The 21,261-nt window shown below is 37.7% G+C and overlaps 2 protein-coding genes across 2 annotated transcripts in view; both read left to right on the plus strand.

Moving 5' to 3' along the window:
- The window catches only part of USH2A (usherin), a 698,253-nt gene that overhangs the window by 241,740 nt on the left and 435,252 nt on the right, over positions 1-21,261 (plus strand). The window lies entirely within an intron of this gene.
- On the plus strand, positions 11,328-12,091 carry LOC102541613 (glutathione S-transferase P-like). Its single transcript, XM_015238625.3, has one exon. It carries the CDS (start codon positions 11,383-11,385, stop codon positions 12,007-12,009), a length of 627 nt encoding a protein of 208 aa, XP_015094111.1. The 5' UTR covers positions 11,328-11,382; the 3' UTR covers positions 12,010-12,091.

Raw genomic sequence — 21,261 nt, forward strand, 5'->3', positions numbered from 1 at the left:
AACATGAAATGAATGTGCAATTTCTGGCTTATATCAGAGGATGTAAAGAAGCAGCAAATTAAACATAATTTCATGATCTTATAACTAGAAAACATCTGAATACTCATAATGAAATATTCCCTTGGTTACATGGGGTTAACAGTGCTTCATCCTTCCAAAACTGCACCCCCTACCCCCGTCCACAGTTGGAAGGGGGCTATCGTTGTGTCTTCAGAGGGAAAAAAAAGATTTGCTTATTTTTTTTCAGGAATGCAGAGTAAATCCATTTGATTTACACAAAGAATTTAGTCCTTTCCATGTAATGCTAGTAATCCAAACGGAACCTGGTAAAAACAGCAAACTAAAATCCTCAGATTGGCGTTCCAAAGGTGACCCTCTCTCTCCTTGTCACTTCTTTTCCTATTAGCGAAAACAGGTCCATGATCATTTGGGGGAATGTTTGACTATTGTAGTATCCAGATGCCAATCACACCAGCCTTTTAAACTGCCTTTACTGGTGACCCTGCCCAGAAATCAGGAACTGCCTTTGGGGACATCTTTGTAGCAACCCACTGGGGAGATGAGCACACGTGTGCACCTGGATGTAATTCCCTTTTATTTGTCTTCATGAAAAATGTGATTACTGATGTTGAATATCTTGCAGATGAGAACTCTGTACACTTTCTTCATAATAATGCCGTTCAAGGACACCAAATGATTGTCTTACATTTTTGTCGCTTCATACTTGCCTTCCCCAGAATGGCTGAACAAAAAGGCTTTAATATCCAGAAATACAATTAATTACCAAGCCATGAAGAGAGAAATGCAACCCCCTCAAATCAATATTCTTTAAAAGCATCTATTTCCTGTTTTTTTACTCTGTGATATTGATACTTTATTATTTTTTGTATTATTTCTAGTGAACTGAGAGATTTAAACACTGCATTAAAGAAAAGCTGATTATAAGCAGTTACAGTGAAGGTACAAGCAGGACAAACTTCTTCAGATCCACTAGTTACCAAAAGCATATTAATTCTGACCCTCAACACCCTTGATGTCCCAGTATTTGTTTTCCTCTGACTGGGAGCAAGTAGTTTTACCAGGAAGTGCTTTAAAAACAAAAACAAATGAACAACAACAACAAAAAACCCCCAAAATGCCTAAATAAAATGCCAAGTCTTTTCAAGGCATATTTAAATCACACTTAATTTAAACTTTGATGTTAGATTTCAGCTATAGTTACTGAAAACCAAACATATAAATCTACAGCCTAGCAGTTTAACAATCAGGCAGCAATGATATAGAAAAACAAGGGCAAGAGTAAGAACACAGAACTTGGGAGCAAAGTAAAGAAGTGGGTCTCGGGTAATGACGAGGCTCTGCTGGACAGAATCAGAAGAGATGTGACTGTCTTGGTGGGCTCATCTCTTTGGATGGGGAGGGACAAGGACCCAATGCCTGTCTTCTTGGAATAACAGAAGTCAGACTAACCCGTGATAGCTAGGAACATTAAGAAGTGAATATTAAGATAGTTTACTTTTTATTCCCTTTGGTAGAGAGGTACAAGTAAATTCTCAAGAACTTTCAGGTGATGGTGGGAGAGGGCTATGTTTTTCCTCCATTCACCAAGTAGAAGGGAGCTGAGATCAAAGAAATGGGAGAGAGACCAACACAAGTGGATAGTGATGCTTGACAAGTGAAAATACCTCGTAATAGCATCTACTCTGCTCAACATGCTGCCCAACATGGCCTCAGGTGGCCAGCAAGCCAAGGTGGCACTGACCATGCCAGTACAATAGAGTAACCTGTTCGTTGAAATAAACTTTCTGTTAGCTGCTAACACTCTTCTAAGTGGCTTAAAGCGTCAACTTTTCCCATCTCTTCTATTACCACATAAAGTTGTGTTGTTGCCTGACATGCACACTATATGTGTGTTCTCACACACTCATGCCATTCTCTAAAACACAGGCTTTCCGCCCTGTCCTCGAGGTTTTTGATCATCTCAAATATACCAACTTAAATTGTCTAGTGTCTTTTTCTTAACAATATGTTGGCTATTTTGGGATCTTCTTTAAGACTTCATTGTGAAAGTATAATATGTTTCTGTCACTTAATGACCTTCTGCATCAGTATAAGAGATTAACTTTAGTTCTCTTTTCATCCAAATTAAATGGGTAGAAAGAGGAACTTTGAGTAGAAAAAGAATCATACTGATGGCAGTGATAGCAAAACTAGCATCTATGAAGATGACTGCTTTTGGATTTAGTAAAATGCACTGTTTTGTATATATTTTCTGGGAAAAATTAATTTAAAATATTTAAGTATCTATAGTTACTATTTTGTACCAGTATAAGTATAACATGCCTAAAAGAGTACAGATTAAGATTAACTTCATTTACAGTCAGGTAGAATTCCAGTAATATCATTGTCAAAATGCTGGATCTTTCAAAGCCGAGTTCTAGTGGTCTGAAGAAATGTTTTACGAGATCATGCGCTAAGCGTTCCACTGGAGTGGAGGAAATCCCAGGTAATCTTACGAAGACCACATTTAAGGTCTGTGTATTGAAGGAAGCTCACAGAACATACCCCTCAGACATTTGGAGATTCAAGAAGGGAAGGTCAGTTACATTCTCTTGACTGAGGCACGGTCTTAGCTGGGGGATTCTTTGACCTTAAGTGCAACTTCAAAAGAGAGGCAGGAGGAGGAAAAAGGGGGAAGAAATACCTTCTTAGTAACTCAGGTCATCGAAGTTATATCTGGCAGTGGTGGCCGTGTCATCCCCACAAATAAAATGGGTCCTAGGAGAATTTCATAGAGGAAAGACAAGGACTTTTGGGAAGTTGATGAGAGTGAAGAATTTAATGATCTATCTAGCCAGGCAGACAATGAACAAAGAATGTATATGCCTCTTTCTTGACTTCTCTGTCTCTTCACACGCCCATCCCCCAATCCATTTCTTCTGTGTTTACCAGAGTGAATTATAACTGATTGCTTGAGACAGAAACCTGGAAAATGTCCTTGGATACTACTTCTCCCTCCCTCCCTCACATTCCATCAGTTGATCCTCCACTGGCCGTTCTTCCTCTGATACGTCTCTTGGAACCATCCACTAGTTCTACAGCCACTCGTTGTCCAGGTCTGTGTTGTAGGTCTCTGTACCAAAAGTTTCACTCTCTTCTAGGTTGTTTTTCAAAATAATACTATTTCTCGTCATCCTCTTGCTCAGAACCTTTCAGAAGTATCCCATCAAGATGCCCTGCATGAACCCTTTTCTGTTTACCTGCTTACCATTCAGCCTCATCTCTTCATATACCTCCTGGTTTACTTTCCAGCAGTACAACTGTCTTTCACTCCCAGCTGCTTGGAGGTACCCCACCCTCTTAGATGCCCAGGTCTTTGAAGATTCTGATGCTTTTGCCTGAAATGCCTTTTATTGGCAGGCACTTCTCTTTCCTTCACCTGGCTAATTCCTGATCATCATTAAAGTGTCAACTGAGCTGTTCCTCTAGCCACCCAACAGCCTCCCCCAGTGCCATGCCAAATTGAGGCCAGGAGCCTTTCCTGTGTATTACCGCAGAAACCAGAACTCCTCTGTTTTAACCCTATTACATGTTTGCTTTCTTATCTGTGTCCCAAGTAGACTGAATTTATGACTGTTTTCTTCCGTCATAACATTAATGCCTTGCCCATCGTAGGATCCTTACCAGATGTTCAATAAGTGTTGAATAAAGAATTAGCTAAGTGAGTTAGTTAGAAAATGAAAAATCCATAATAAAGTTTGCTTAGGTATAAGATTGGCTTAATAGTGAGACTTGGTATACAGTAGGATACATCACATAATTTTGAGAGCTACCTTTCTGGAAAAATTGATAGCTTTGAGAAATAACTCAATTCTTTTAGTCTCTGTTGGCCTAAGATGTATAAGAAAGAATGTTTTAAACAATATTGTATTAGTGGCAAAAAGGAATTCTTATCGGTGATCCTTAGTTTCTGGTGAAGCTGCTTCTCTGTCAGTTACTACAGCTAGAGTAATTTTCTGCTCCACCATCGCTCTCACATGGTGTAGCTGGAAATGAGATGGTGCACGTCTTTTAGATACAGGATCTCCTTAGGCTTATTAAATTTTGAGTTAATGAACATTTTGACACTTTTACCTATACATATCATTAGGGCTTATTGCAGTAGGTTTCAGATGACAGTCATAATAAACATATGTAGTACAATAAAAAGCACTTTTAATCTTGAAAGTGCTTTATAAACAACAGTGATCAATGCTATGGATGGATTAACAGCATCACATGGATTGAATTCTATTTCAAGGACGATGGAGATATTGATGTCAGCATTCCTGTTCAGAAGGAAGGCAGCAGTGGTCGTAGTAGAAGTGCTGGTTCTGGGGTCAGATTCCCCAAGTTTAAAATCAACTCCTCTGCATGCTGGTGTTCAGTTTTGCATGAGTCACTTCCCTGTTCTCAAACTCAGTTTCTTCATCTCTAAAATGTATTATTGTAAGCTTTCAATGCAGGAATTACCTTAAAGAATTAGCACACGGTATCATAGTGGTCAATAATTATTATTATATGTGCATGTACAATTTTTAAATCAGGATTTTGAATTATATGCTGTTCCATTCATACATATATTGTATGTGCCTAAACTACATAAATCTTGATGATACTCTTTTATAACCTCTCTCTACTCCGTATCTCTCTGATCATTCATTTTATTCAGTCTATGAAGTTCTGACCTTTGTTATTTTACATTGCCTTCTCTCTCTAGAAGTCTGGATGTTCTACATCTCACATCTGCATTTCTAATTGCTACCTTTATATTTTAATAGGCACATATCAGTGTAACTCTATTTCTGATCTTTTTCCTATTCTCAGTTTTAAAAAATAAGACTCTCATTGTATTCATTTTTTTATCTACCAACCACTCCTCCTTCTGTCACCTGCGGTTTTTCTCCCAATTCTTTATTGTAAATGCTCTCTTCAAGATCATTGATAATTTTCAAAACAAGGGCTCTTTGTTAATCCTTGACCTGTGTGTCCCTAAACAATCATGGTATCATTATGTCCTTTTAAACATGTGAAGAAACTTAATATTTCTCATCAGGCTTCCCCTTCTATTTTTTTTGCAAAAATTTTTCAAGCCTTTGGCTCTGCTTTCTACATCCACCTTTAAATGGAGGAACTCAGTCATTTAGTCAGTGTCTTGTGAATCGTTCTCAATTTCATCCCACTTGCCAGATGCTATGATTGGTGTTTTAGAAAGGTTATTGAGTGAAACAGGTACAGTCCCTAACCTTAGGGAGCTTAAAATCTTGCAGTGATATCAGGCATCAAACAGGTAATTAAATAATTACAAGTGATTTCTGACCCCAGCTATAAGAGACAGAGCTGTCTCTAGCTGTGAAGCATATCAGAAAATCCTCCTGCTCAGAAAAAAATAAAAAGCTGGATAAAATTTCTTAAAAGTATGATAGTCTAAAGATATTACTGAGTAACTAGGACTGCCAGGACTTGTGAGATCAAGATCACAGAAATAAGAAAAACCATGTGGGTGAGCTTTTTAATTTATCTTTGTATTTTCCTTCTCTTTTATGTCCTAATTCCTATATTGCATAGTCTTGGATAGGGGTGGGGAACATGGCTTGAGAGAGAGAGACAAAAAAATTAGAGTTCAGAACCTACCAAGGAGGAAGGGTTCTGGTAAGTATGCCAGACTTTCAGTTGAAATCCTAGCAGTGAGAACAAATAAGAAATAGAGCAGTCATCTACTGGTGGGATAAAAATTGTCTCTCTGCCAGAATAATTAAATATTTGCAGCAAGAAGATAACATCAATCAGAGTCTACTTTCTTTTAATACATGATGTTTGTGCCGCAACCCAAAATTGCTAGGAATACCAAAAAGTTAAGGCCTAATAAATAAAATATAGATTCTCAAGTAATCTAGATATATTGAAAATATATGTGTGTATATATGTGTGTGTATATATAATATTGTATCTAGACATAGACTTCAAAATAACTATGATTAATATTATGAAGAAAATAAATGAAAAATGCAGAATTTAAACAGAATTGGAATATATTAAAACAGGAATTCTAGAACTAAAATAATAGCTAAATTAGGATCTCAGTAGAGTTTCAGTTTTATCCCTGATGGATTAAGTGGTATTAGACTAACTTTAAGCTATGAACATTCAAATGCATATATTAGGGAAAAAGAAGTTAGAAATCAATTATCTTAAGCTTATAACTCAAGACAAACCAGAAGCAACATAGCAAATAATCCCCCTAAAATTGAAAGAATGAAGTAATAAAAATAAAAGCAAAAATTAATAAAATAGGGGGAAAAAAAGAAAATAAATAAAACCAAAAATGAAATCTATATGATTCACCACATTAAGCTAATAAAGATGAACTCTTCTAAGTTATCCGTATAGATTAAATAATATTTGATAAAACGTCCAGCAAACTAAAAATGAAGCATCCTGGTAAATTTATTTGTGTAAGAACCTCCTAATAGCAGAATATTGAATCTTTTCTCCTAGAGGTCTGGAATAGGACAAGGAAGTACATCATCACCACTTTTAATGAACATTGCACTGGAAGTACTAACCAGAGCAATGTAGCAAAAAAAAAAGAAAAAAAATATATACATATAGAATGTCAAAGAAGTAAACTGCCTTTATTTGAAGATGTGATGATTATATACATATGTATAAGTTCAAAATAACATAAGCTATCCAATTTAATAAGTGAATTTAGCAAAGATGTTGGATAAAGATGAATATGCATAAATCAAATGTTTCTATTGAGTAGTAAAAAAAATAAGTGGAAAAAGAAAAAATTTTAAGTACCCCTTATAATAGCATCAAAATGCACAGAAGATTTAGAAACAAATCTTGTAAAAAATCATGCAAGACCTCTATACTGAAAACTACAAAGTATTACCATGAGAAATTAAAGACCTAAATAAATGGAGAGATATCAGTGTTCATGGTTTTGAAGACTTTAAGTCATTAAATGGCAAGTCTTTCCAATATTATCTGTAAAATCCATGTAGTTCCTATCAGAATCCCAGGATTTTTGTGGAAATTGACACACTATCTCTAAAATTTATATGGAGAAGAAAAGATTTAGGGAGCCAATGCTATACTGAAGAAGAAAGCTGGAGGATTTACACTACCACATATTAAGACTATCTGTTAAAGCTACAGTGGGTAAGACAGTATGGTACTGGCAGTAAGGATAAACAAACATATTAATGCTACACTGCCACATATATATCCAAAAATCAGTACATATATATGTGTACCAAAAAGCATGTGCAAGTTTGTTCATAGGAACTTTATGTTCCTAATAATGAAAAACACCTAACAAACCAAATTTCCATCACAATAAAATGGACAATAAATTGTAATGCATTGATTCAGTAAACTATTTATAGCAGTTAAAACCAAACCAACTCTTGCTTCACACAGCAACATGGATAAATCTCATGACCTACTACTGAGTAAAAGAAGCTAGAAACAAAACAGTCTAGTATTCCATTTATATATTTCAAGAATAGGAAAATTAATCAGTGGTGGTAGAAGCCAGAAGATGGAGTAATAACTGAAAGAAAGCAAAACAGAGTCTTCTGAGAGCCTGGAATTAGTCTGTATATTAGTCAGAGAGGTGTCAATACATATGTGTCTGCTTTGTAAATGTCCATCAAAATATATCCTAATACTTTGTGCACCTTGTTTTTATACCTCGGTTTGAAAAGTTACCAAAAAGAAAAAAAGATTTCAAGTATACAAAGTCCAGAAATAAAATGTAGAACATTGTTGTAACAGAAAGCAGGATCATCTGAGCCAGTCTAGAGGATTCAGGTCCTCTCAAAGGAAAAGTTTTCTAATCCAAAAAATGCAGTTTGAGTTAGCTAGGCAAAAAAAAAGGATGTAAAGCTTTTCAGGTAGAGAAAGTAGCATGTTTAAGTGCCTTGATGTGAGAGATGACATGTTATATAAATAGACAAACATGAGCTAACAAACAAAGCTGGAGGAGTCCCATATGGTCAGAGTACAGAAAGCAAGAAAAATGGTGCTTGATGAGGCTGAAATACAAGAAGGGGCCAAATCATGCACTTCAAGACCAGTACATTAAACATTTATCTTAATTTTGTCGTCTTTATAAGCGGGTCTGCCAAATTAAGTTGATATTTTTAGTAAAACTATGCATATTTTTAATAGATTGACTCATTAAAAGTCATCTATTAGTTTTGACTACAGAATGTCTCACAAAATGTTAGAGAGACTTCTTTGTAAGAATCAGCCTGGGTAAATAGTTAAAAAAAATAAAATAAAAAGAAGCAAATTTTGATTCCTACCACAGATCTGGGGAAATAGCTGGAAAGTTGCATTTTGACAAGATCGCCATGTCTACTCTGTTAAACATATGAATCAGCTATTCCTCTCAGCGTATTTGTCTAAGAGAAAGGAAAGGATTTGTCCATGCAACAAGCATGAGCATAAATAGTCACAGCACCTACACTGAGCATGGCCAGAAAACTGGAAACAACACGAATATCTGTTCATAGGTGAGTGGGTAAACAAACAGTATATCCATACAGTGTAATACTACTCCACAGCAGAAAGGTATACACTACTGATATGAGCAACCACGTGGATCAAACCTCAACTGATGTGCTGAGTAAAGAAGACAGAGTAATCAATTATAATTCCATTTATATAAAATGCTTTAAAATGCAAACTAATCTATAGTGACAAAAAGAAGATCAGGGATGGCTGGGGCTGAGGAAGGAGGGGGTGGGGACACGTTCTGCAGGAATCTCAGTGGCAGTTGCACAGGTGTACGTCTCTCGTGACTTCCTGAACTGTGTTCTTTAAATGAATGCAGTGTATTGCATGTAAATTGTACCTCAGTAAAATGGAAAAAAGTTCTGCAGGTGAGTCTTTAACATTCAAGGATGAGAACCATTGATCCACATTGTGATGGAAAAAATGGCTTTAAGTTCATTTAGAGAAAAATCAGTCATTTTTTCTATTATTTAATTTACTGGTTCTGAACTCCTTTAGATAGAAACTTAAAAGTAATGTATATCCTTTAGATTTAAGCTCAACACTCCAAATTTCCCCTGAAATAAATTTGTGTCACTATGTATTATAAAGCAAGGGAAAAAAAGAGTTTTACTAAACTACAGCAAGAAGCTATAATTTTAACAAAATAACATTTTTTTTCTTTATGGGCTAGAGTTTCTTTTGAACTCCTTCACATTGTGACAGAATTTTTTTTTTATAAACAGAAAGGGATGTTGTTTGTTTTTCAGGGTATTTTTTTTTGCAAAAGAATTTAATCAGTAAAAATATGAAATACACATTTAAATATACAGTTGACCAATCCTTGCTTTGACGCTGTTGCCTCTGTAATGTGTTTTTCATAGCTCATATAATTGGTGTTAATATGCTATGTCTATGCTATTATGTTTAACTGAGAAAAATAGTTTGCTGAAAACTGATTTTTTCTGCATACTGATAAATTCAGTAGTCAAAAAAAATTAGAGAAATATAATTAAGGGCTGCAAAATCAATTTGATACTCACTTAAAATGTGTTGAGTGGAGGCAGCAAGCAGCAGCCTACATGTAATGCTGTTCTCTCCTTGTTTACTTCATAAATGGTGCAAATTACAACTTTAATTTACAGAGCTGTTAATGCCTCATTGAAAACTTTCAGCAAGAATCCTATTTTGAATTTTCTTTTTCCCTTGTATCTAATACGCAACATTATCTCTGCTTTGTTGGCATGTGTGAGACAATACATTTAGGAATACTGATCTAAACCACGTGTATGAAAGGAAAGCTTTGCAAACATCACATCCCAGGCAAGGACATGAGCAGTGTCTGGTAGTTGTTTTCCAAAGTGGTTAATTTCTCCATTTACTTTGTTCCTGCTGCTGCTGCTGTTAGTGTCTGTGATGCATGGGACACTCTGTTGGACTATGACAACATACCTGGAATTCAGTAGGCTTGTTCCCTATGCTCGTAGGCCTTATGAGAAGAGAATCCATAGCTTTGGCTGCTCTTAACCATTATAATAGACTGCTGTTTTTTCTGCCTAGTAGTGTGTGATCGCCAAAACCAAAAATCAACAATAAATTTAACAACCCTCAAATACTGGATTAGAAATTAACCTTTAAAAAAAAGTCTGAAGGATAGACATAGGTTTGGTAACTGTTTTTGACATTCTTTAAGCTGTTGGTCTAGTACGTAACTACTCCGACTTACCACGTGGCTCCTGCCTCCCATGAGGGATGTGTGGCCACATTCTTTGTAACGTGGACCTTCACTCCACTGATCACAGTTAGTTAGGACAAGTATGAATGTCGCATCAGAGCAGAACTGATCTCACAGGAATTTGGAATTGAAAACCAGTCAGCCTCTCTTACCTCTTGAATAAAACATATAAATTAATTGAAACATACACATTAATTGAAACATATAAATTAATTAAAACATACAAATTAATTGAGAAGCAGAGAGAGAAATACTACTGCAGAGGTGAGAGAAAATGAGAGAGAGAATTAAAGCATAGGAACAGAAAATGGCAGCAGAGATGAGAGAAAGAACATCCCTGAAGGCTTTTCCACTCCCTGTGCATACAAGCACTTTCCCTGGGCTATGTGCCTAGACTTGAGTTCCAGAACATATCATCATCTCTGGATGATAAATTCCTTCCTCTGTTCAAGGTAGCTTTAGTCTGAATATGCAAGCAGAGATTCTTAAAAAGAAGCCACCAGCATGTGGATGGAAGTTGGAGCCATGGGAAAAGGTCAAGTGACTCAGAGTCAAAGATACAGCTTGGGGGAAATAGAAGGCGTTCAGGACTAGATAGGACAAGATGACTAAGAAGGATTAGCCAGACACGTAGATGAAGAACCTGCCTGAGAGCCCAGGAAATTTTCACAAATTAAGTAACAGTCACCAGGATAAAATGTTGCCTAGCGGTCAAGTGGCTAAAAGCTGAAATAGGTGGTTGGATTTTATCATTTTTATATTTCTATGTCCTGCTACCTAACTGTACTATTTTTAAAATATATCTTAGAAATTTTAGACCTTTTTTGAAATTTCCAAGGTAATATAAATTTGCAATAAATACTTGATAACTGGACCATCATAATTTCTTAGGGCTTATGTTCGGAAGATGTGTGTTTATTTTAGCCAATGGCAGTCTTGAAGTTTTGATGAAAGACTTTTGGGTTAGTTTGTCCCTGTATTTTTCACTAAAAAGCCGTGCCAAAGATTTTGCCAAGTACAAAAAAAAAAAATCTAGGTCGGAGCGCTTGAGCTCTGCTGCCGCTGCTGCCGCCGTGACCACCATCCCTGCCGCCACCATGCCGCCCTACACCATTGTCTACTTCCCTGTTCGAGGGCGCTGCGAGGCCATGCACATGCTGCTGGCTGACCAGGACCAGAGCTGGAAGGAGGAGGTGGAGACCATGGAGACCTGGCCTGCACTCAAACCCTCCTGTCTGTACGGGCAGCTCCCCAAGTTCCAGGATGGAGATCTCACCCTGTACCAGTCCAATGCCATTCTGCGTCACCTGGGCCGCTCACTTGGACTGTATGGGAAGGACCAGCAGGAGGCAGCCCTTTTGGACGTGGTGAATGATGGCGTGGAGGACCTCCGTTGCAAATATGCCACCCTCATCTACACCAACTACGAGGCAGGCAAGGAGGGCTATGTGAAGGCACTGCCGGAGCATCTGAAGCCTTTTGAGACCCTGCTGTCCCAGAACCAGGGAGGCCAGGCCTTCATCGTGGGCAACCAGATCTCCTTCGCAGACTACAACCTGCTGGACTTGCTGCTGAATCACCAGGTCCTGGCCCCTGGCTGCCTGGACTCCTTCCCCCTGCTCTCAGCCTACGTGGCTCGCCTCAGTGCCCGGCCCAAGCTCAAGGCCTTCTTGGCCTCCCCTGAGCACGTGAAGCGCCCTATCAATGGCAACGGGAAGCAGTGAGGGCTTGTGGCCCTCTCTGCAGGAGGCAGCGAGCTGCCTGCTTCCCTCTCCCCAGGACCAATAAAATTTTCAGGAGAGAAAAAAAAAATCTATACAATCTATTCTGCAATGGTTAAAATTCTAGGAGAATCCCTTGCTCTTTCCTTGCTTTCTCCTCCGAAAAGGCTGTATTTGTAAACCATGGGTCATTTCTCATCGGAATAGTGAAGGAAGATTAGCTGCATTGTTACTGATGCACTTGACGTTTTCTCTCTGTGTAACATTGTGCCAACAGATTCCTAGCCAGTCTGATAAGATAAAATGTTCATAATACTTAGAGGATAAAAGGGTATCATTGCTACCCAAGATCCCTTTAGGTCCAGTCTCCTGATCTGCATGAGATTACATTTTTCCCTCACATTTACTAGTTCTCCAAAAAGGAAGTCTTGAGATAGCTGCTGGGTTTCTGGCTTGCATTTTGACATTCTAAACAGCAGATAACAATTTTTTTCTGCTCAGCGGATACAAGAGAAGATGAAGGTTTCCTGCACTGTCGTCACTGACTTTGCCAAAATCCTTTCATATTTTCTCTAGATTTGGTCCTGTGGAATAAACTAGTAAGCAGGTTTGACGGTCCAGTTAAATTCCATACGGTCAGCTACCACCTTACATACAGTCATTGATTTTAGGTGAATTGGTCATTGGTTTCATGGTTTGTGTTTCTGGTTTTCTGCTGGAGTTTCCAGAAGCATTCATGTAAATGGAAAGATATTTTATGTAAATAAAATTCAGTAAAATCCTCTTTTACCCATCTCAATCTAATTTAATCCTGTAGGGGGCAGTGGTAGGTTTTCTACTCTCCAGTGTGTTTCTTTTAGTCGTAATTGGAAGAAGGATCATATTTTTCATCAAATCAGAAAAGTTTTAAACATTACCATTTGTAGGTACAGGTAGTATTCATTGACCCACTTCATATTTACTAAGCACCTAATATTTATGGAATGCTGTCCTAGGTAATGTGACTAGAAGAAAAATTAGTACGTTAATTTTACTAATTCTTGCCCTCAGGAGCTCTAATTTATGCTAGTTAACATCTTAGGAAAAGTCAGTAGTGTGATGCTGTTAAGAAGAGAAAAAAAAAAGGCAACTGCTACCCTGTGTTGTATTAACAGAATTGTCAAGGATGAAATAAATAAGCTGGTTATTGGACTCCACTTGGCAATCCTTAGCCCCTGATAGAGGTACCATGTTCCATTTGGGATGGCACACTTTTTAAAACATAGACAAATTTGCCAGAGATTTCAAAAGAGAGCAACAAAAAATGATGAAGGGCTTTGAAAATGGGGCCTCTAAGAAAAGGCTGAGAGACCTGAGGATGTTCAATCTTAAGGAGAGAAGACAGAGGGGACGCATGATAACTGTTTACAGATGCATAAAGGGGCATTACAGGGAGGAGAGGGACCCATTCTTCTCATCAGTCAACAAAGACAATTCAGGAAGTAATAGGTTTAAAACACATGGGGAGAAATTCAGGTTAAAGATTAGATTAAATTAGGTAAAATTTAAATATTTAAAATTTTATGATTCCAGCTGTAATTAAGCTGTGGAGACTAAATCAGGTTAGAATTGGCATAGGAACGTGAGCGTGAAAATAAATCAGATCTGAGTGCAGGGGGTTAATAATGAAAAGAGCTTACATTTGCATAAAATGATAACATATTTTAAAATACTTTCACACGTATTGTTTTACTGATCTCAACAATCTCTGGAAATCATCAGGGAGAGAATCAACTACTTTTACAGTTGAGAAAATGTAATTTCAGAGACATAAATGTTGCTTCCCCCTAACCCCACCCCACCCCCAACCGCAGACTGGACGAAGCTTGTCAGTGGTCTAGGACCAGACAAGCAGGACTAGAAGGTGGCTCTTCTGGTTCTGTCAGTGTGTTTCCCATCGAATCTTTCTACTTTTTCATTCGTAATATGATTTTCATTGTGAGAGTTTATGTTGAATCAGTTGAGTTTTTTGTTTCTTGTCATTTTGGCTTTTAAGGTGCTGAATATGTCTCATGGGTTTCCTGTTTTTTTTTTTTCATATTTACTAACTAAGGTAAGAATTGAGTAATGCATAAATTAAAGACCAACTAACAATTTTGTTTACATAAAAAGGACAAGAAATATGATGGAACTTTCATCTGTTTTATCTAAATCTATTATTTGTCTTCCGTTTACAGCTGTGGAATAAATTCAACACTTTGGTTTTAAGTTTTGTCAAATCAGTGCCAAACCAAATATAGTATCTGGAAGCAGTGTGATGTGGTGAGACTCCGCTGTCTACTGTTACCCATTAGTGGAGGCATTTCCATTTCACCGTTTAAGCATGTCACCCTCTTCATCTGTAGAATCAGAACCATAATATCTTCTGGTTTCTTTCAGACTTACAATGAGGATCAAATGAGAAAATAGGTGTCAAAGTCTCTTGACTTGTTCAAAGAAATAAAATATAAGCTGTAAACTAACATCGAGTGGGAGGAAATTTATATTGTTCGGTGTGTTGTGCTTATTTTAATTTGATCTTTTTAATTTATTTTTAAAAATGTTTCTAATTTCAGATTCCTGAGGTCAAAGCAAGTGTCTGATCTAGTATTTAAAATTTACTAGGCTAATATAGATATTCAGTAATCGGTGAGTGGGTGAAGGAAAAAATGGATGAATAAATATTCAGTTGGATGCTAGGAGATGTGAACGAGAGGTTAATATATGTAATAATTTTGATGTGCTCCTTAATGATGTAACCATTTTTTATACACACACACACACAGTGTGTATATATATGTATATATGGAATATATTATATAATGTATATATATAATATAAATAACATTGTATATCAGAGTCAATATGTATATGTAATATAAATAGCATTGTATGTCAGAGTCTCAGATCCTGTGAATACAAGGAACTCAAAAGCCAGTAGAGGAGACAGACTCTCAGACCATTACAATACTTTGTATGAAAAGAATTGTTTTCCCAACAAAGAGGGGTAGCTACACCAAGACTTTGAGAGGAAGGTGATTTCATTGGATGTCCAGAACTTCACGGAGTCTGAAAAGACTTTTTAGACTCCCTGAAGCATGCAGACAAATTGTGCAGAGAAGTAATCCAGGAGGCAGGCTGAATTGAAAGGCTCTTAGTACGTTTGCTGAGCTTGTGAAGGAATGGAGGAGCTCTAAGGAACTCTGGAGACTCCTGCGATGCTCAGTAGGGCGCCGATCTTCCCCGCAGAGTCGGGAGTACCCCCCAGCAGCACTCCTGCAGGAAGGCTGCAGCAGGATGCTTACTGGGAAGATCCGGGAAAGCTTAATGGCCCCCTGTGCATAATGTTGAAAGAGGCTCTAATTTTTGTTTTCTTCTGAGATTAACGTGTGTATATTGCAAGTTCAAAATGGTAAGAATCTTAATTAGTTGCATAATATGCTTCATGTCTTACTTTTTCTGCACAACAAGTAGTAGGACCTATTTACCAAATTATGAAGGCTGATGGAGAATGAAAACTGTAATTTGAGTAAATGGGATCTCTATCCCAACCCCCAGTATTTTTTCAAAGCCAACCCCAAAGTTTGAAATGCAAAGAAGTAAATCTCCAGAGGGAGCCATTTTATTTCATCTGTGGAGGAAAGACATATGTTGTTACTGATGAAGTCTCTGCCATGCAAGTGGAGCGACCCCAGGAGAAGCTTGAAGTAGGCCCTCTGCCCTTGGCATCCCTACAGCCCAGCTCAGCGCTCTCTCCCTCGGGGGCTGGTGGCCATCACATCTACCCAGGGGCGCTTGTGCCTCTTCTTGAGGCCTTTTCCCAAGGCCTGCTTTTTAGTCCGATCACCTTGGGGCAGTCGCCTGCCTCTCTTCAGTGAATGTGTACCTGCCTTGTGCCCCATCCCTTCAGGCCCCTGATCTGGACAGTAGGCTGATCTGACAGATGTCACTTTGATAGCATGTCAGTGGAAGCAGCATGTTTCCAGGCTTCTCTTGTCCCCGCCAGGACTCTGTTCACTCCCTCTGAGGCCTTCTAGGGATAATTACAGAAGTGAACAAAACACATGAGACCAAATTGCAGCTCAGTGGGAGACAGGGTTTTGGACTAGCTGGCCTTATTATGGTTCTATTCCTAGCTCTACCCACGTGTGAAAGTGCCATTCTTTTTTGGTGGTGGTGGTGGTGTTTCTAAACAAATATTTGCTGAACAGGCGCTGTGCTAAAAGAGCATAAAGATGTCAAAGCAAACAAGCTATAACCCGTGACTTAGGAAGGCAAGGCGGTACAGCACTATATGTAAATATTTCATATAAATCACTCAACCGCCTTCAAAATATTTATTGAGCATCTACTATGTGCCAGGCCCTGCGCTTAGCTCTGGGGAGCAATATGAGCAAAATCCCTGCCTTCCTGGAGACGGCATTCTAATGGGGCGCAGCAGGTGAGCAGGACTCCATGTTAATTATTTGTTGATTCACCAAAACGAAAACTGTATTTTCTTAGTTTATTATCGTATGATCCCTTTTAAACCTCATCTTAAGAAATCCAAATTATCTTTGATAACGTTTGATAAGGATTAGAAAAACCTCCCTGTTTCATTTTGAATGAGTTTGGAGCAGCCCTTACTCGAATTGTTTTGAATTTTTCATAAAGTGAGTTAATTGCCTTTTAGTTGATTTTGTGTGTGTGTTGCAAAAAGTTGGGATGAATAAAAAGATAGAGCGTGACTCTGCGGGGCTTTTTTTAAGGTAAAGTATGCAGTCAGATAGATGCTCATGTAAATTAGAACTCGGGAAAAGTACCAAACAGCAGGATCATATTATCAAAAATCTGGCTGATAGGTTTTGAAGTCACTGAACTGTATCTATTTAGGAAGACTAAATAAACATCGACACTGTGGTCTATTCTAAGACAGGATCTCGCTTTGTCTGTTTTCCAGGTGATAAAACACTGACTGTTATTAGTGTTATCACCAAGCATATTGAACAGTCTGTAAGTTAACAGCAAGACACAAGCATATAGTCCTAGGACTAGAAGGGAAGAGCATGCATTTTTCTCTCTGTTTCTTTCTATAGAGGGGGGAAAAATTCAACACCTTGATTCAGCTGTGACTCAAGGGTCCATTATAACTTCAAGATTTTTTAAAAGCCTGTGCCTGGGGCCTGGGAGATGAATTTTGTTCCAAAGTGGTGACAGGGGCAAGTGTAAACCTCTGGGAGCAAGTTCAGGCACATTGAGAGTCTGATCTAAGCAAAAATAGACAGAACATGAAGATAGAATTCCCACACTTGCTTCCTGACCTTGGCTGATATTCCTCGGCAGTTGGTGATTAAAGGAAATTCCAAAGCTGAGAATATGAAGAAGGAATAGAGGGAGGATAATTTGAATCAGAAGAACGTATGTAGATAATAAGACGGCAAACGCAGGAGTGGCCCCACTGACAGAGGGGGCTGCACTTTGTGTTACGGTGGGAGGGGGGTATGGATGATGTAGGTTTGGTTTAGCAAGAGAAAGAACATTATATATATGCATATATATGTATATATATAAACTTAATATATGTGTGTATATATATTTAAGTTTAGTTACATTGAATTTTAACTAGGAAGACTCATCAGCTGTTTTGGTTTCCTGCCTGTGTTTCCTGTTGCCTTCCCCACCCTGCGCTGTCTTTCTGAAACCTTTCCTGGCTGACGACTGCACTGTTGCCATGCCCATTCCTCTCATCACAGAAGGCTATTCTGCCCTGAGTCAGAAGCAGGGAGAAAATAAGGTTATATAACATCTGTATGTTATTGCTACAATGGAGTCAAATAAAAATTAAAAGTCCATTAAGTGATCAAGTAGAAGTCAATAAAAAGGTCAATAAAAAGCAGGGATGAGCCAAAGAGAGGACATGGTGTGCTGGAAAATGCCAGGAAAAATAAAAGGCAGAAAGAAAAAAAAAAAACATTGTGGCAAGACCTGCCCCCAGTGGCCTCAGGGAAGCGCATGATAAAACTAATTGAAGCTCATCACCCATGAAGAAGGGCCACCCTTGGAGCAGTAGCAGCACTGACTGCACAACAGTGGTGGTTCTTCAACTTAAGACAAAGATAAGGGTTTTTGTTACACTTCTGCAAGCTTTGTGACCTGCTGAGCCAAAATTGTTTATTTTTATTTTTGCCCCTTTATTCAACTGAACGATGTGTTTTTGAGCAATACCAAGTGTTGACTGGCTCACTTGAACAACTATCTGTTAAGAGGTTTCCTAAGTATAAGCCATTATCCTAACCACCAAGATGCATCATAATGCATCGTATCAGCTTGCAAAACATTTACAGTCTGGTAACAATAGAATATTACATTTTTGTATGATTTGCATATAATAATCTGATTTTTATACAATTACCTCTTCCCTATATCTCACACACAAAACAAGTTCTTTTGGGGAATTGCTTAAAGGAAACTAGAATAAACCTGCAAGGGTGTCATAGATGTTTCATTAGTGGATCTGGCTCCCCCATTATATTAAAGCATTCACCTTTTCCCTTTTTAAATCTGAAATATGTTATCTCTAATTGATGTAAACCAGCCATGTTAGCACAATTTGTCCACATGTGAAAACGTAACTGGATGAATACAGTTTCCTCTAGTCAACTAATTGCCATTTGATTGTATAACCGTATAATTTTTTACCCTGAATAAAATGCTGTAAGTAAATGAACTGGGCAAAATAGTCACTTACTATGTAAATTTGGATTAGTAATCTGACCCTCTCATGCCTCCAACTGGTCATAATTTCCCGGTTCAAAAGTTGGCATATTTTACATGCTAACAAAGAGTTTTGTAAAAATTGGGTCAGCATTTAAGAAATCAAAGTTGTGGGTTCTCAGGTCTCCACACATGATTATTCTCAAGTCCAGTTTTTTCTCACTTCTCAATGGAATCAGTCAAACTATAGACATGCAAGTCATAATGAAAATATATGATGATTTCTCTCTGGCAAGACCCTGCATTGAATCATCCTTTGTTTTTTTAAACTTTATGCTATGTATGTGTATCATATGGCATGTGATATACATACATGTGCATAAACTTTATGCATATGTCTTTATGCATATGTGTATCACGTGCTGTAGGACATACATCTCAAAATTGTTAGCATTCTAGGTTAAAAAATAATTTATCATGCAAAACATAAATGTGATATCTTATGGCACTTGTGGCAATACCTGATACAACTTAGTATTTTTTTTCCCCAAATAACAAAGCTGTGTTTATTTGGTACCCATGGCAGGCTAAATAGCTAAGCAATGGTAATGCCAGCTATAGCTCATATATAACCCAAATTTCTATGATTTTATCAGTCAGTTATATGTAGGACACAGCTTGATATTTTTCTTATAATTATTACTGTATCCGTTTGCTAGGGCTCCTGTAACAAAACACTACAAACTGGGTGGTTCAAATAACAGAAATGTATCGTTGCACAGTTCTGGAGGTTACAAGTCCAAGCCCTCCTCTGCGGGCTGTGAGGGAGAATCTGTTCCAGGCCTCTCCCCCAGCTTCTGGTGCTTGGCTGGCCATCTTTAGCATCCCTTCGCCTCTGATACATCACCCTGACCCGACTTCACCTTACCCGATGTTCTTCCCACATGCGTGTTTCTCTCTCCACATGGCATTCTTTTTACAAGGACACCAGTCATATTGCAGTAAGGACCCATTCTACTTCCAATATGAGTTCATCTTAACTAATTACAGCTCTAAAGACCTAATTTCCAAATTAGGCCATTTTTCTGATGTTGTACTAGGGGTTAGGCTTCAACATACTAAATGTTGGGGGATACAGTTCAACCCTTAACAATTACTCTACATAATTGATGAGAAAGGGAAGAGTTGATTCGGTGCAGGCAGAGATAACTTACTCTTTTATATCTAAAGAGAGATGAAACAACCCCTCCACACACAATTCCTCACATTTAATTTATTTAATAGCAAATTATGAATTTGCAAACAATGCAGCATGGTATGATAAACAGAGCAACTGAATGACCTATTCGAAACTCTAATAATTAAAATTTTATCAGAGATGTTGCGTGTTTTTACTTAAAATTTATCCTGGAAAATGCAGCATGATTAATTAGACAAGTCCTTTTAGCATGAAATTTCTCTTATTTGTAGAGATGGCATAGCAATCTTGTTTTAAGTTTCCCTCAGAATGCTTGGGCTCAGTTGAGACCTTACAAGCATGGAGATAATGGTTTTATTATCAGCTCCGGCTGATTTTAGTACATTCATAGCAACAACCAAATTCACCAACTTGAGCTCTAGTTCAGCATTCTTCTGTGTGACTTTACGATTGTGCTGATGTGTGAGTGCGTTGTTTGATACTAATCAAAGATACAGTCGTCATCACAGCTATTACACTGTGATAATTACTTAAATACATAGAATGCCGGACCTTATGTGTATTCTTTTTTCATGGATATCTTAAAGGCTAAGCATTAGTAGTATCCTTGACAGAAACTCATTGTTCAGTACTTAAACGAAGATCAATTGTGGACTATAAATGCTGAATCTCAGTAAACAAAAATTCTAATCATTTATTTTTATCCTATTTACTGTGCTTATACTGATAAGAGTTTAACATATTGAGATGCACAAATGATGTAATCTTCCTAAAAGACCAGTAAGTACCTCATTAAACACGTGCCAGTCTTGTTGAGTTCTTTTCATATGTATGCAAGCCCAGTGGAAAAGCCCTTCATTGACAGTAGTCATTTTCTTATGTGATACATTTTCTAACTGTACAATGTGAGAGTTACAGTAAGGAATCCCTAGGATTCCTCTTCAGGTCTAAGGTCTACGATGTTTTTTGTTGACGATGATAATTGGTGACTATTTAGTCAGCATAGGTGTATTGTAACTGGGATCAGAAGTCGTGGTGAAAGTGTAACTGAATATGTATAGAGAAAAGGGTAGAGTTAATATGGGAGCAAGTCACTGGACATTGACTACAGTTTCTTGATCATTGAAATCTTATGCTAAATATGATAGCTTAGTTTCCTTCTCAGCACTCTTCTAAGTGACTCACTTGTACTTTCTTTAGTTCTTCTGCTCTTCAGATAGATAGAATAGGTTCAGAGAAGATAAGGAACGTGCCCAACATCATACAGGTAGTACATTTTAGAAGGGACATTTAAATCTCAGGCTGCAAGGTGTACAGTCAAAGTAGACTCCCTTTGTTATGTAACT

The sequence above is a fragment of the Vicugna pacos genome, chromosome 23 (genome assembly GCF_048564905.1).
Source record: "Vicugna pacos chromosome 23, VicPac4, whole genome shotgun sequence".
NCBI lineage: Eukaryota > Metazoa > Chordata > Mammalia > Artiodactyla > Camelidae > Vicugna > Vicugna pacos.